The sequence below is a fragment of the Ictalurus punctatus genome, chromosome 12 (assembly GCF_001660625.3).
Source record: "Ictalurus punctatus breed USDA103 chromosome 12, Coco_2.0, whole genome shotgun sequence".
Lineage (NCBI taxonomy): Eukaryota > Metazoa > Chordata > Actinopteri > Siluriformes > Ictaluridae > Ictalurus > Ictalurus punctatus.
Genome location: NC_030427.2, coordinates 32,037,942 through 32,055,403, shown reverse-complemented (window position 1 = coordinate 32,055,403; position 17,462 = coordinate 32,037,942). Strand labels below are relative to the sequence as shown.

Here is a 17,462-nt window from a genome sequence, read left to right as displayed (position 1 = left end):
GCCACGCCGTTCGACATCCCTCCAGAATTTCACGTATCAACATAGAGTTTGTCTTCGCTATGTATATACCGTATACAGTTTTGGGTGTTTTTATTTATTTTTTACGAACGCTTTAAGTGCAGTTAATTATTTGTCATGCTATATGTGCTAATAGACGACTGCTTGAAGCCGTGGGTGTGTCCCAAAAAACGTACTTACCGTCTATATAGTAGCCGTGATACATGTATTTTTCCACACTACAGGCCTATAGTAGGCAGGTATGTGGTTTGGGACTCATAAAACTGCCGTGTGTGATTGTGTCCTGTCGCAATATGCGGTGAAAACTCTCACACAGTGTTCATAATGTGATTAAGGTGTTTACATGTCTGTAATACACGTCCATAATGCAACTAAAACAGGAGAACTCCACCTGTCTTACTTACTCTGCCCATATTTATTTAAGGGCAGGCAGACAAATCAAAATAGTAATCCAAAAAACGTAGTCAAGTAGTCAACGTAGTCAAGACAGGCAAAGGGTCGGGCAATCGGCAAACAGGCATAAATGGGGCAAAGCAGGAATCAGAGTCGCGGTCTCAAAAAACAGGGTTACAACACAAAACAAGAAACATGAACTAGTACTATGGACTGGGAGTGGAAAAACCAGCGGGGACTAAATGAACTAATCTATAGTTTAAACAAACTAAATCTATCAAGGACCATAACATCAACAACGTATCTATCTATACTATATCTACTATAATACTCGGTGAGGTGTACAGGGACGCGAGCGGTATATATCCCCAATATAATCAGCCGTATAGAACCCAATAGAACCATTTTCTGCACTCTTGTCAATGCAACTGTTTAATGCACTTTTTAGTTGTAGGCTACAGAGTGTTCCATTCTTTCAGCAGTCAGTTATATATGATATCCTTTACAAGAATAATATAAACCAGTGATAACTATGTGTGAATTTCAGAACTGAAATAATTTTGTCCTATAATCTCAGATGTACACCATAACCCTTAACACTGAACACTGGACTGAAACCCTCAAGGTAAACATCCAGAAATGGATTGTAAAGCTAGACACAGGTGCAACTTGTAGTGTCCTATCACTGAAACATCTGGACGTGTTGAAACTTGACAGAAATGACATGAGAAAATCACAATGTAAACTAGTGACGTATTCTGGCCACAAGATATCGCCATTGGGTCAGCAATGCCTTGAATAGCAATACAAAGACAAGCTTTACACTCTGGAATTTCAAGTAATTTAGAAATATGCTTATGCAACACTGGGCAGAGCATCGTGCATAAAATTGGGTCTAATAAATTCGATTTTTGAAGTAAAATAAAACACCACAACAGACATTCAGAGAAAATTTGAACATTTATTCATAGGACTGGGTTGTGTTCCAGGAGTTCATCACAAGAATTCAGACTAATCCCGAGGTCATACCAGTGATTCGTTCTCCGAGGAAAGTGCCAGGGGCCTGGAAAAAAAGACATTTAAACAGAACTGAAACACATGGGAGAGATGGTCGTCATCAAAAAACAGACTAGGCCCACAAGCCTAGTAAATAATACAGTGACAATAGTATAACCTAACAAGATTAGGATATGCATAGACCCTCAAGATCTAAACACAGCAATAAGAAGGGAGCTGCACAGTCAAGACAGCAGAGAAGAGGACATGATGGATGTAAGTTACATAGAGCACCAGCTACCTGTTTCAGAGAAGATAAGAGAACAATTTCAGTTAGCATCTGCAGAGGATAAGGAACTGAGATTAGTCAGTTCAGAACGGATGGCCAAACTCATGGAGCCAAGTACCAAAGCCCACTCACCAGTACTGGACATTTACAGAGCAGTTGACCTGTACAGATGGATTGTTGTTCAAAAGTGCAAAACTGGTAGTGGCAAACAAAATGAGAAGTGAAATGCTAGAAGGAATCCATGAAGCACACATGGGTATTGTAAAGTGTAAAAATGTTTTGTTCTTGCCTGGGAAGGCAAAGCAAAATGAGGATGTCAGCAAATATGACATCTGCAATGAGCACAAAAACAGCATTCCAAAAGTATGCTCCAGAAAGAGCATGGTCAACAGGTATGAATGGATTTGTTTCACTACAGAGATGCTGAATATCTTCTGTGCTCTCTTGGAGTAGAAGAACACAGCATTGGGTAGAGTAGGCTTTTCCCCTGCACAGATACTCATGGGAAGGAGTCTAACATCAAAGATACCACCATCAAAGAAACTACTCATACCAAGAGTCAAAACAAAACCACTATTTTGATCATGGGACAAGAAAACTACCTGAAGTGAAGAAAGAAGAAGTGAGAATTAGACAGGATAACAAATGGCAACCTGAAGTGATACTTGATAAACACGAACAACTGAGGTCTTACCGTGTACAAACACCAGACACTCACGTCTTCAGAAGTAATAGAGACCTGCTGAAAACAAAGGACACAATGTTTCCTTCAACTCAAACTGAAACTGTTGAGGACTTACCTGTTGTTTTACCAAATGAAGAATTGAAATCAGAGCAGTAAAACGTGGACAATAAAGCCAGTGCAAGTTCTTCAGCTGCTGTGAATGTATATTATACAGCAGTGAGAAATGGACAATTTCGCACAATGAGTAATAAGAGAATGTTAAGATTTGGTAGACCCATCAGAGTGCCTAGTACTGACTGTAAATGGAAGTCATAAGAGTAATTATCTTATGGACCAGTAAATGTTAAGTAAAGTGAAAAAAGAGGAAGCAGCAAAGGTATTGTTTAAAAAAAAAGGAGGTCTTGTATCATGTTGTACAGTATGTGTTATGTTGCAATATTGGAGTGAACCCTGCGGCGTGACTGCATTACTGTCTTGATATGAGTACAACACACAAGTAAAAGATCAGTTCAACCACATGCAGACTCATTATACACACACACACACACACACACACACACACACACACACACACACACCACAACATCCTAAAAATTATATATATATATATATATATATATATATATATATATATATATATATATATATATATATATATATATATAATGGTTCAGATCTATGGTTTTGACCTGGAACTTAGAGACAGAGACCAATAATGTTCCTCTGTTTTGAAGGTTACAACCAGCCTCATCAACACACTGCATTCAAAATATATTTATACAAAAATGTTCACAAAAGCATTCTCGGCTGTGCTCAATTTTGTACTTTTTTGTACTTGCCCTCAGGGTTTTGTTTGTTTTTGTGTGGCATTCCCAAGTGGAGGGAAAGGTTAATCCCAAATTCAGTAAATCCATCTACACCACCCTGGGGGAGAACCAGGGAAATACTCCCAAATAAAGGCACACAGATAAGTATCACCAACTGGGGCAAGGAACATGAGTGAGATGCAAGCATGAATATAAAGATTATATTTTATTATGGCACTGAATCATTAAAACTTGACATGTAAATATAAAATCACTCTCCCAAGACACACAATAAGGATTTTAAAACTAAGCACTTCTCCAGGTCCAGGCTTGGAGGGAACAAGGCAGGCCAGCTACAGCTCAGGATGTGATCCAAACCCACTGCAAGTCACACCAAAATCAAACACTACCTACACCATAAGGAAGTTGTTGTGTTGGCACACTGAGCATGCTGTGAAGCATACACCACCGAATAAATGCAGCTAGCCTCCCCTGTCCCACCAAGACTCACTGGCTCCTGGAGAGAAAGAAGACACCGGTTATCCCAAAATTACACAAACACTAAAAAATAAGAAGCAAGTTACAGACACCGTGGGGTGGTGGCTAGATCACCCAGGCCTATTAACACCACCACATGAAACAGAGGAAGTTAACACCTAAGCAGAACCAGAACTATAACCATTATAGCATGGAGACAGTAAGGCTTAACATACCCCCTCTCAATAGTAAGGTGGTTGTGTGGAACAACAAACCTGAAACATGAATGTTGGAACAAAGTATTACTTGTATTATGTTAAACAATGAATTAGGATAGCTTTCACCTCAAATCAACATATAGGTCACATGTCATTAACAGCAGTTAGCTAATGTTAGCATACAGTAGGTGTGTATTTATAAATCAACATCTGTTTTATTTCACAGCTGTGGCGTGCCAAATTTATATTTAAAAAAAAAAAAATACTTGACAGAATGTTCCAGTGTGATTTGTGGTACATTTTGGGTTGTTATGATGATGGAGGCCCAATTTCACATCAAAACTCCATAGAAAAAAAAACAAAACATCATCTACTTTGCTTTTATAGTTGTTTTTATTATTTAATTGTAGACACAGCATAAAGATGGAGGTGAAGTACATGACCCTTGGTGTCATATCTATAATACAACAGATGTTAGGCAGATGCAAAAAGCAAAAAAGATCAGCACACACCTGTGATTTCCCAGGCAAATAATAACACAAAGAGAAATTAATGGTAAACTCGTTATCAAATAAGAAATGACTGAGCACAAAATAATAACTTTTTTCTACATGTTATTAAGAAATCTTTTGTTTTGTGTACTGCTAAGATAATGAAAAATGTAATATGTTATAAGGTGTATTAGCAAATAATGCAACAGTTACTTCACATAACAATTTGAAGTACAAAATAAATTTGCCGCTTTGTCACTAAGGCAGAGCATTAATTATACACAAGGACATTACACGTGTTCATAATATTTGTAATATGAGTGCAATTAGAATGGAAGATTAAACGTGAGTTAATTGAATGTAATAAAAGTGAATGATACGACGCAATCCGATTCTTTAGAAGAATATTTTCCAGTTAATTGCAAAAAAAAAATTATGTAGAGACTTAATGCATATTGTAAGAAATTAGCAATGTAAGTTTAAGTTAAATAATTCCCTATAAAACACATTTTATGAGGAGCTTGAATAATAATCCTGTGATATTTATAATGCATGTGTTTTATGCTTAAGGTATTTCATTGGATATAATTGTAGATTATGAAGTATTTTAATTTATTTTATAGGTATTTTATTGTTAATTCACTCAGAAGTAATCTGCTTCCTCTTCCGCTGTGAATCCACTTTTAACTGCTGCTTGAATGCTCTTTATCTCTTCTGGAGCAGCAGCAGGGAGAATGGCAAGCAGCTCTTTGTCAATCTTCTCCAGTCTTGCAGCACTCTTCCTTTCAAACTCATCCTTGTTCTTAAGCACAAGGCGTAAGATGGCTTTCTGAGCCTCATCACAGGAGTTCTGTAACTGCTGACGCTCAGAATGAAACTCTGGCTTTTCCTTGTCCATGGCCATCAGTTTCCCCAGAGAGCTGACACGATCCATTAGGTGCTTGGTGGACACCTCAGTGTAGGTTGCTGAGATCATGTGGACAAGGCTGGCGATGTTAGTGGCTTGAAAGGCTTGATTATAAAGCAGATCCTTGGAGAAGAGCTTTGAGTTGTAGGAAAGTGCTTGGGTCTTCTCAGATGTGGTGACAAAATCTTTAAGGGTTCTGGTCAGGCTGGTTTTCACAATGTTGGACACCATCTGAAAGAAGTGCACCATCTTCTCCCACTGCTCCTTCACTCTCCCCATGGCATCCATACCTTTGATGAGCATTTTTATGGTGGTGTTAAAGTCTATCTTTTTTAACTCGCAGTTCCTCATGGTGATCAGGATATCAGTCAGCTCCTTTTGGTTCTTCTCCATGTTCTCTACACTCTTCTCATAGGCCTCTGTGGTCTTGTCCAGTTGAGCACGGCTCTGCTCTATGCGGAACCTGATGTTCTCTGATGCTCTTTGTGAAGCTCTCACCTTTTCAGATTTACTTTCTTCTTTATACATCATTGGTGGTTTGGGAGCCAGGGCAGGAGACTTTGTGATGTCTTTACTTTTGCTGTCGAAACTGCGAGCTGATTCCGTTAGTTTTCTGATCCTTTCAATCAACTGCTTTGTTTTGGCATCTTCACAGTTCCCCTCTGGTGCGTACTTTGCTAGTTCTTCACAGATTGCAATGCCCTCATCACATATTGTTTGGGAATGAATTTTTGCTTGGCAGTTTGGGCTTTTTTGTAAACTCTCCTTGATTCGTTTGAATTGATTTTTCTGGAAATCTGTTACTCTAGCTTTATTCTTTTGATCATATAAGTCGTTCCAGTTAATCGTGTTGCCATGCACCAACTTTTGTACATTCACTGAGCACATCAAGATTTCTGCAGACTTGCTATAAATATTAATTACATCAACAACATCAACAGCAGATTGTTGACTGTTAATGTAATGTAGTGTATCAGAAATTTTTGTGGAAGCCTTACAGAGTTGGGTCACTGGCTGGGAAATTATGGCTGTTACTCCATTAACAATAGATGTGATGCTCTCAGTCAAGCCTGCAACAAGATCCATACCCATCATTTCCCATCCACTTGGTAGTGAATCCATTGCTTCCATGTAACTTTCATGTGCTTCCTGAAGTTGCTCTTCCATGGCTTTCAGTACCTTCTCTGAGCATTTAGCAGCTTCTTCTGATGACTGTTTCCTCAATTTGGCCTCATCCAGTTTCTTCTTGACAGCAACCAGCTCCTCCCCATAAAAGTACTCAGCATTTACACATGCTTCCAGCAGTTCTTGGATAATATTGATGACATCAGTGAACCGCTTTTCTGTTGAATTGGCCAACTCAAGACAGTCATCTGCAATGACACGAATGTTCTCCAGCTGATCAGGGAGGTGGGCTTGTACAACCTCATCATTGTTTTGGAACAGGATCTTCACAGCTGTCTTCATGTAATCTGGAATTGCCATGGTATGGAGTCTAATCTGATCCATGTTCTTATGGGCCTCATTGAAAGCCCCCCAGCCAGAGTTACACACCTGCATGAGGCAGGCACGAAATGAATCTGGGTATCTGATGTGCTTGTAGCCATCTTTAGGTGGGTTCTTGTTAATGGAGAAATCTGTATTAGAGGAGATGAAGACCAGCTCTCCCAGGATGGCTATAGAGAGTGGAGCAGGAGTCAGATACTCCTCCCAGTTGGCATACGGCTGCATCACAAGCTTGGTGTGGTTTCTCATCTCCTCAGCTGTTGTGAGGCTTTGATTTTTCTTTGCAATTTGGGAATCCATGGCTTCCTTATTCCTACTAAAAACAAAGTAAGTGTTATCTATAATTCACAAAATCTTAACCCATAATGATTCTCTAAAGTTCAGGGAGAGAAAGAGAGTGTGTTGCTGGTGTTGTGTCAAAAATAGCACCCATGCTGTGAAATGCACGACTATCATTATAATGCACATTTGCAGATAGTCGCCTTAAGACAAGCATGGTAAGGACTAGGCAAACTGGCAGAGAACAAAGTCATGAAAATCTCCCAAACACAAAGGGCAGAGACTGCAGCGCTGTTTAAGTCCATTAGATATTCTCAGTGGATTAAATATTACTGTCTGTCTGGACTAGTTCAGCCTACAATAGAAGGTCATAAGATGTGTTGATATCCTGTAACAATGATGTATCAGCCTTAAGTAATGCATTTGTATTTTGCATTGATGTAAAATGTTTTTTTAAAAATACTGTGTATTGTCTAGACCAGTAGGTCTTAACCTTTTTGCGAATGTGACGCACTTTTAAGAATGATAATGTATTGCAACCCCCTGGTCACTAAACCAATGATTTAGACTGATGTAAGGAGGCCATTTCGAAAGCAGGCTTTTGAATGAGCGTTGTCTGAACACATAAATGAAATTAATGTGATTCACCTTGACTGTTCATGTGCTCCATTCTACAGCCAGCAAATTCTGCTTAAAAGTATATGTGCAGTAGTACTACATTTGGACTTAGATGTAGAATATTAGTATAGTACACTATAGTATGTGTATCATTAGCTAACAGTACTTATAGGAGTGATGCTGATAAGTGGAGTAAGCTTTGTGGATGTGGGATATATATATATATATATATATATATATATATATATATATATATATATATATATATATATATATATATATATATGTATGAAACTTACTCCACTTATCAGCAGCAGTATGTATGTATGTATGTATGTATGTATGTATATAAATATATATATATATATATATATATATATATATATATATATATATATATATATATATATATATATATATATATATATATATATATATATATATATATATATATATATATATATGTTTATATACACACACACGCTATACCATACTGCATAATTTACTATATAATATACTAAATCTGATGCAAAATGTAGTACTACTGCATGTGTCCTGTTAAGCAGAAATTGCAGGCTGTAGGATAGAGTACATGAGCAGTGAAGGGGAATCACATTGGTTTCATTTAAGTGTATGAGTTCAAATGAAGCCCATTCAAAAGCCTTCTAAGGTCTATATTCGGTTTGCAACCATACACCGAATACGATGTTTATATGTGAACAAACATCTGAATATTCCTGTATACATGGTTGTTGTAGGTATGCCTGAGTTGCCATTTTTAAATATCTAGCCTACAGATAAGTGATCTGAACATGTGCATATATCTCCTTTCAGTGGATTTTCTGAATAAGGTGTTTACATGCAACAAATCTCTGATTAAAACAGGCATATTCCAGGGGTAGGAATTAGACAGCAGTACAATGATCATGGGAGCAGTGAGTTTCTAACAGTCTCTTTTTTTGATGAACCCTCAGCACGTGATCATACATGGAAGTTGGAGAGGCCCTGGAGTAGAAAAGAGATGCTGACTTATATTTTATTTTGTTGAGAACCAAATGTCCAGCAACGATTTGAATATACAATAAAACAATAATGTTCCGTGAACCGGGAAGTGTTTAATAATTTTCTCAGAGAAGGACAGAGAAAAACACATGCTGCTAACCCGGATGTAGATAAAATCACAGAGGAGCTCCTGTAAAATAGGAAATTACCCCAGGACCCCATGCACATTTAATCCCATCAAATAGGGCTGAAAATAGTTTGGTTTTGGTTATTTTTCTTTTTACTGTTAAGTTTATAACAGAGTGCAGGTGAGAAAATCAAGTGAGTCTGAATCTCACTCTCCTTCACACACACACACTGCACACACACACACACACACACACACACACACACACACACACACACACACACACACACACACACAAATATTTTTGCATTCCTAACTATATAAAAAGGATTACATGTGTAGTAAGTAAAATCTTTAAAAAATTGTTCAAAACAGTGTCCCTCTTCCTACCCTGATGTCCTGATAGTCTTCAGTGAAGGTGTAGAAGATCTCTACCAGCTCTGCAACCCAAATGGAGCAATGTCACAAAACAGAAAGCCCCTGTGTGTTTATAATCTGTAATTCACCCTCCCCTTTCACCCCACCCACATCCTCTACAATGTAGTTTAAAAGGAGCTGATTTTACAATCTCATACGAGTGACTGTGGTGAGCTAGAAGAGAATTAACAGCATACAAAAGGATGTCTATCTATAAGAAACCCTGTGACGAGGTAATCATGTTGCATTCTGTTTTTCTGAGTGCTATATTCATTTTTAGTGACTGAAAATTTGAGCATTTTGATTAAAACTGGTAAAAAAAAAATTAAAATAAATGAATAAAAATGACTATGACATAAAGGAAATAAATAGGAAATACAGAACAATGTCATGTAACCTTGTGTAATGTGTATAAAGTTGAGGTGAAGTCTTTAAGGGGATTACTTTCAATGTATAGAGTACTTTTTAAAAAAAAGAAAAACTATTCTATGAGCAGTAACATAGATAGCTAGAGACACTGGAGGGGATTGTTATGATGATCTCATGCTCAGTTTCAAGTACACCCCCCCCCCCCCCCCCCCCTGTCCCCATCCCACAAAGAAGTTGGATTAATTTGTTTGGGTTAAGATGTTTGGGTTAATTTGTATCTTAATTGGGCAGTATGTTTGGTCCATTTAGTTCACCAATGAAAACTGATTTAAAAGTACCAAATTCTCCCGCAGCTAGCTGTAGAAACTATGTACTGTCCACTGGTTTGTCATATCTAAGATGAAAGAAAACATCAGTTATTAAACTGTTCTTTGTTCAAATTCAAAAGCAGCAGCAGTCTAACATTTATTGACACCACCGCTAGTTGTACGCAGAGACTGTTTAGACTGTGTAAGCATTAAAAAGCATATAAAAGACTTAACTGTGAAAAGCAAAGGGTGAATTTAGCAGAATGTCTGCGCAGCTGTTTTCTATACAAAAAAGGGGATATGTTTTCAATTCATAGCTCCAAAAAGCACCAGAAAAAATTGGTCCATACAATTTGTGTTTTGTATTCAAAGTATTCTGAATGGCCATAATATTTCCTCAGAAGACTTGGAATATAGTAAAATATAATATATAAAAAAATCATCATCTGCTTTGGTTGCATAAAAAAGAGCTGTTTGGACATTCTGATCTCCTTCTGTTTCACAGATGAAGAAGAAAATATTAGGTAGGAACACTTAAGAATGAGTAAGGGCACTATCAAGTTCCCACTAAAAGATTTCCTAGATTTTGTTCTAAATAGGCCTTGTCATTACAGTGTGAGACACAGAACTAACGTTAAGATTCATAAAACAACTCATGACTGGAAGCAGGGAAAGCCCTCACACTCCCCTCACACCTTTTTAGAAACATTTTATTAACAACTTTACAATAAATAGAGCTTTTACTTAAAACCTAACAGTAACTGATTGCAGTAACTTAACTTGCTGTGTCCCATTTTGTGAGGCTTCCCAGAGGTTTAACTCTGTGCTGAGTTTTCACACTTTTCCCCTGGATAAAGAACCTAGCAATATGTAGATTCACAGTATTCGACATAAGGATTTTAACATCAGTCCTTTAATACAATCTGTGAAGATAATCAAATTGTTAAATTTTTAATTGAATTCAGACACATTTTGTATTATTAGATTGCATTTTAAATTTGTTTAAAGTTTAAACTGAAATACATTTTTAATTAAAGAAATAATGGTCTATATAAAATTAACAACATAGCAATACACTTTAATAAGTGTTCAGTATTATTTCAAATGAATTTGAATGGCATTTAAAGTTAACCTCTAAGTGCTCTCATTTGTAAGTCTCTGGATAAAAGTGTCTGCTAAATGAATAAATGTAAATGTACGTGCTGACAAAAGAAAATAGTATAAAATAATATGTCTCTCTCTCTCTCTCTCTCTCTCTCTCTCTCTCTTTATATATATATATATATATATATATATATATATATATATATATATATATATATATATATATATATATATATATATATATACATACACATACACACAAACACATACATATATAAATATAGCTTAACTGCTAAAAAATGCTAGTAGACAATAGAATTATAAACTCACCCTCAAAGTTATCAATGTAACTTCAACATATACCTTGAATATAAATGTAGTTTAAAGCCCTTCTCCATCTTACTGGACAGCCTTACAATATGATGGACATCATTAAAGGTAATCTGGAGAAGTTCTTGTAAGCAATGAGTGTAAAATATTATGTTCTCCTCAGTCATTTTGACGGCTCTAGGTAAAGATCAATGGCTTCCAGCCAGCACCAGAAATAAATGCATACCCTGAGAAAAAATGCAAAAGTGACCATGTACAGAGGCAATTGATTGCTTCAAATGTCATGTGTTACAGACCGTGTACACAGAGCATTTTTACGGTTTTGTCTAATTTAATCTAAACTTCTCCAGTTAAAATCACAAAATCAGATTCGTATCATACGTATACGTATCATTTTCAATTAAAATACATAGGCCAGATACAGGTAATATAAATTTACTCTAGAGGTTTGGTATTAGCTAGCATTTTTCATTCAAATAAAATGGTTCCAATAAAAATGAGATTTGGTCTTTTTATATTGATGGATTCAGCAGGACTTCACTTTAACCTGTTAATGGATGATACCTTCAAGAACCAATACACTGCTCTGAAGAACCTATAATGATACATCAAGAAATTCTTTAATCTCCACAGATCCATATAGGTCAACTTAAGAACCCTAGTCAATGAAAAATGGTTCCTGACAGGAAGAAGGTTCTTAGGCAGAACCTAAGGTGCTGTAAAGAAACCACTGAAGAACCTTTATTTTTAGAGTGATAGCACTGTTACTTTCTGTTTCAGATTACGGTGAGCCAGCTTTATTCATCTAAGTAAGTTGAATATCAGTATTCACATAGAAATAATTCATAACAATAAACTGATTTTTAGAAGCAATTGCTTACAAAAAAAAAATCCAACAATAAATATAATTTTTAGAAATGAAATTACCAAACTAAAATATTTTTCCTTAAGGTTTTTTCATTTTCTGTGTTTTGTGAAATGTTGTGTTTGTCTCTGCAGAGTTGTGCTGAAGAACACAGCGGAGGCTGTTATTGTTCCATTAAAAGGTGGCATCTCCTCCATGAATGAAGTCTATCAGGCCCTGATTAAAGCAGATGTAGATCCTGTTACTGGGCAATGCTCCAACTATGAGTACATCAGACAGCAGATAGTGCAGGCTCATCAGCTCCTGGAGCAGTCCGAACAGACGGCCAGTTCAGGGTTAAAGAGTCTGAATGAAAACTTGGAGAGACTCACACAAGATGAGGGAAAACTCAAACGTGAGATGAATGATACAAAACAAACCTTAACAAAATTGAGAACAGAGCAGGCATCTAGTGAAAAATTACTCAGAGAATCTCAGGGAGATCTGGAACTGGCCAGGACAAACCTGAATTCAACAAAACGGATACTTCAGAAACAGAAAAGAAGGAAACAGAAAGCTGAATTAGTCTCAGATGTTGGGGCAATTCTGTTTCCTATACCAATCATTGGATGGATTGCAGGTGAGAATTCCAGCATATAGATAAACATAATTACATATTAGAACTGTTAGATACTGTACATTATCATAATCTTCATGTGTGAATGTTACTTGAGTCCACAATCATATCAGCGAAATTGAACATGGATAGCAGGGCCATAACCATCGTAGACACTGAGGGGGACACGTCCCCCCAATAATCAGATATGGACAAATTGTCCCCCCCACCCCAATATTTGAAATTTTTGATGCTGCTCTGCTATGTATGTTGTTAGGATGATCAAAAGTAAAAATAATAATAATAATAATTCGGCTGGTCTAGCAGTGCTTGACAATACCAAAATGTTTGAAATGGCCAATCAAATCAAAAAGGGCAGAAGCCACACACTAGCGGTGAAAGAGTGTGAGGTAAGATGTAAGCTAAGTAGCCAAAGTTTAATATTTGACAACTGCTTTATGACAGAAACTTTAAATGGCCTACAGTAATATCCAGGTATGCAAACATTTACATGATTCACGTAATGTAATGTGTTATTGTAATGTGACGAGACAAGAAACATTAATGTAGCCATTGTTAGTATTTAGGGCAGAAGATGGAGTATGAATGTGTGCATATTGTGAATGAATATAATAAATGTGGTTACCTGGCTTTAATGGTAGCCTTTCAGTAATTTCACTTATCTAAGAAACTGATTTATAAAACTCAGAGTGGGAGAGTTATCTTCCTCAGATTTAAACTAGAACATGGTCAAACATATGGATTTGACTCAAGTGTGTTTTTAAGTTGTAGTTAGGACAAAGTCATTTATTAAAATAAAATTATTTGCAATTCTAGTTCTTTAACTATTTTTTTTATTTGTTTAATTATCTTTTTTGGACAATAAACCCCCAATGTCTGCATTGTATTTTAATGCTAGTCTGTATGTCCTTCTCAGGTATGTGCTCAAAAAGTTAGAAGGATAATTCACCTAAAAATTAAAATTCTGTTATCATTGACTTTCACTTTTGTCATTCCAAACCCAAATACTGTTACTTTTCATAACATAAAAGAAGACCCCCCCACCCCACCCACACACACACACACACACTATTTTCCACTCTATTACAGCTCTATTCCATAAAGAAGATAGTGATCATGAGCTTTAAAGTGCACCTGTTATGGTTCTGAAACGTGCCTAATTTTGTTTTACAGGTTTATCCAATAGATTTACATGCATCCGGTCAAAAAACACTTTAATGTGCTCATAATTTAAATTACAGCATTACATTTTTTCCCAGTGTCAGGGAAACTGTTACTACCATAACAAGTTTCAGCGCCATCTGGAAAAAAAGTCTGTTTTAACTTTCTGGTGTGTGAATGAGGCGGCTGATATGCAGCTAATTAACAAAATGAAGTGTGAGTGATATCTTCTTCTGAAGTCACGTTTGATAAAATGTGAGTTTCTGTGAGATCATATGTCTATGAAATCGTTACTACAGTTGACAAGTCTGTGGTCTCGTGGTCTGCCCGCATTGTCTTGTGTGTGCGTCCAGAGGACTATAATGTTAAAAACTGGTTGAAACTGTCCTGATGTCTGTGGTCTCCCACAGTTTTAAAATCTGTTAAGATAAAAAAAAATCCTCTGGTGTGTCCCTGGCCTAAGTGACATAATTGTAGGTAATATTGGTTCCACAGCTGTTTAGGAAAGGTATTTCTATAACGTGAGTTAGCCAGTTAGCAGAGGCCAGTAACAGCTAACAGAGTAACTGCTGTACACTGGCTGTATACGTATACATTAAAAAAAAAAACACGCATTTAGAACACTCTGTAGAAAATATGTACATACATAATAAATCATACTTACAGATTATGATCCAGAGGCTTAAGATGCTCCAAATAAATTGGGTATGGCCCCATCTTTAATAAATAATCATTTGGCAAATCCCGTGTTAGCTTCAGCTAGAATAGAGAAGCAGCTGTCAGTGAAATAGCAGGAACACAAACGAAGGTTGGAGCTGAACTGGTTTGGTATCATTTTAAAAATTAATTCTAACAGCTGACACTTTACATCCTCATTTCTTGGTAGTCCATGCAAAGTAGTTTTGCTTTTGCAGTGCAAAAAACGACGTTTTCTAGACATGGCAACAACAGTAATCTAGTAATGTTTGAGGGCGTGTCAAAGCTGTTTGCGAGCAGCCAATGAAGACCGGAGGCAGAACCTTTTGTTACAAACCTACGCAGGTTTGTGCAGGAACTAAGTCTGGAATTGTGAATGACTCGTTTCAGTAACTCCGTTTGTCATGCACTTTGATTTTTTAAATTTTGCAGACTTTTTACATTCGCAAACAGCTCTATAACACATTACATGAAAGGGAATATTTGAAAAAACATAAGTGCACTTTAAAAGTGCACTGTAAAGGCACCATAAAAACTATACTCCAGCTGGCCATATGAGAGCTTTGTGTCATATGGAATGCTTTTATGTATAGCTGTGTAAACATTCTTCAAAATTCTCCTTTTGTGTTACACTGAAAACAGGTTTGGAACAACTTGAGGATGAGTAAATAATTTTGTGTACAAAATTTGGTCTGGCTAGCTGACACAGTCATGTCACTTTACAGAGATATTATGACCATAAAATAATTGCTTTGGGACAGCAGAAAGAAGGGTAAGTTGACAGAAATGATAAAAAAGGTTTTGTAACTCATATTTGCTCTGCTCTACTGTTTGGAACATATTATTCACTATATCTATGCATAACAAGATGAAAGGCCTGCCTGGGGTAGAGAGTGAGTAAATTTGAAAATATAATAAATCATCTAATCTAACTTGTTTTTGTATTGTAATACACACTGACCTCACTGTAGTTATTTTGATCCTAAATATAAAGGTCTTGCATTGTATATATAATGTCTATACATAAATATTTGGCCTATATTACATAGAGAACTAAAAAGGACCATTACATTTGTGACCCCATGCCCACCAAATGGTTTGATCCTCCCCCAATGTTCAGGATGTGGTTATGGCCTTGACAGATAGGCACCAAAGGATTTAATTAATGACTTTGCATACACAGAACAAGAAAGAAGGTGTTTATTTTTTAGCTTATTTAGCTATAAGTTGTTTTTAAGCTATGGTCTTTATAGCCATGGTAGATCTCACTTTTTTACATTTAAAATAGGGGGAGGGGTGGGGTCACATCAAGTGTGATCACCTTAGGGCACCACAATGTGTTAATCCAGGCCTGACTATTTCATTTGTTCTTTATCCATGAAGGTTCTGGCATGTTAATTGGTGGTGAAATTGCAATGGTTAAAGCAAAAAATTTTATCAAATTGGCCAAAAAAGAGGCGTCGAAGTCTGAGAAAGAAGTGATAAAATACGAACATAAAGTATCTGACTACAAGTCCAGGATTTCCCAGACCAAACGCTATGCCAGCCAGAAAGATGAAAAGCTGAAGCAGACTTGTGAAGGAATCCAGAAGGTGAAGAAGCAGATCGAGTCTGTAGCTGATTTCCAGAACAAAGTGAGAAGTGCTGTCCCACTCCTGGGTGTTCTGAGTGGGAGGGCCAGTGTAGCTGAACATCAGACTCGTAGATTCATCCTCCAGGAGCCTGTGAGGAAGGTGATAGAGGATGTGATGAAGGCCACAGAACAAATCACAGGGAATAAGGTCCTCTACGACAATGACATGCCAAGGCTCCTCGATCAGATGAAGGAGAACAGCCAGCGGATGGCAGCCATCTGTGCCTCTGAGGACAGCTCTAACTATACTTAACACTTAACACGCAACATTCACTGATTAATGGATATTATGTGGATTCTTCAATCAATATAATCTTGAACTACTTCGCAAAACTGCATGTCAGATTTTTGCACAAATAAAGATAAAGTGTTAAAAAAGCAATGGTTCTTTGCCATAGAAAATAGGATTAAAGTGATAGTACACAGTGTCTGTAAGACTAAATTATAGACAGCAGGCTTACTTTACTTTTGTTTTTGTAGAAAGGGTAACTTGCAGCAGCATTAAAAACCACTACATGTAACCACAAAATAAATACAGTGAAATATGTTGCAATAAAGTTTGTTAAGTTTACACATTTTTTTTTATTTAAGCTCTATTTTAACATAATCTGATTTTGGTCAGGTGGGTGTGGAAGGCTGAAAGATTAACTTAAAATAAATAAATATAAAATTTGTGGAAGGCAGTATGTATGTAATTCATTAAATACTCACATAAATGCCATTCACAGTGCCTTCCAGTAATATTGGCACCCTTGGTAAATATGAGGAAAGAAGGCTGTGAAAAAATTGCCTTTATTGTTTAACCTTTTGATCTTTTGTTTAAAATATTCACAAAAATACTCTGCTCTAATGGATATCAAACAATTGCAACCAAAAAACAGGTTTATCAAAAAAATATATTATTGTTAAATATAGGTGTGCAATAATTATTGGCACCCTTTTAGTCAATACTTTGTGCTACTTCCCTTTGCCAAGATAACAGCTCTGAGTCTTCTCCTATAACGCCTGATGAGGTTGGAGAATACATGGAAAGGGATCCGAGACCATTCCTCCATACAGAATCTCTCCAGATCCTTCACATTTTGAGGTCCATGCTGGTGGACTCTCCTCTTCAGTTCACCCCACAGGTTTTCTATGGGGTTCAGGTCAGG

The 17,462-nt window shown here is 36.6% G+C and overlaps 2 protein-coding genes across 3 annotated transcripts; one reads left to right on the top strand and one right to left on the bottom strand.

Moving 5' to 3' along the window:
• Positions 1-3,444: 3,444 nt before the first annotated feature.
• On the bottom strand, positions 3,445-9,270 carry LOC108272981 (uncharacterized). 2 transcript variants are annotated; one of them, XM_017481895.3, is made up of 2 exons: positions 9,203-9,270; positions 3,445-7,102 (listed from the first exon to the last, which is right to left on the bottom strand). In XM_017481895.3, the coding sequence occupies exon 2, from the start codon at positions 7,084-7,086 to the stop codon at positions 5,017-5,019; it is 2,070 nt and encodes a 689-aa protein (XP_017337384.1). In that variant the 5' UTR covers positions 7,087-7,102; positions 9,203-9,270; the 3' UTR covers positions 3,445-5,016. The 2 variants fall into 2 exon arrangements, with proteins under 2 accessions (XP_017337384.1, XP_053539928.1); XM_053683953.1 differs by having other exon boundaries at positions 3,445-7,099; positions 9,203-9,256.
• A 123-nt stretch (positions 9,271-9,393) lies between these two features.
• On the top strand, positions 9,394-16,892 carry LOC108272473 (uncharacterized). Its single transcript, XM_017480893.3, has 4 exons — positions 9,394-9,462; positions 12,121-12,149; positions 12,340-12,824; positions 16,062-16,892. The coding sequence occupies exons 1-4, from the start codon at positions 9,433-9,435 to the stop codon at positions 16,562-16,564; spliced, it is 1,047 nt and encodes a 348-aa protein (XP_017336382.1). The 5' UTR covers positions 9,394-9,432; the 3' UTR covers positions 16,565-16,892.
• The last annotated feature ends 570 nt before the right edge of the window (positions 16,893-17,462 follow it).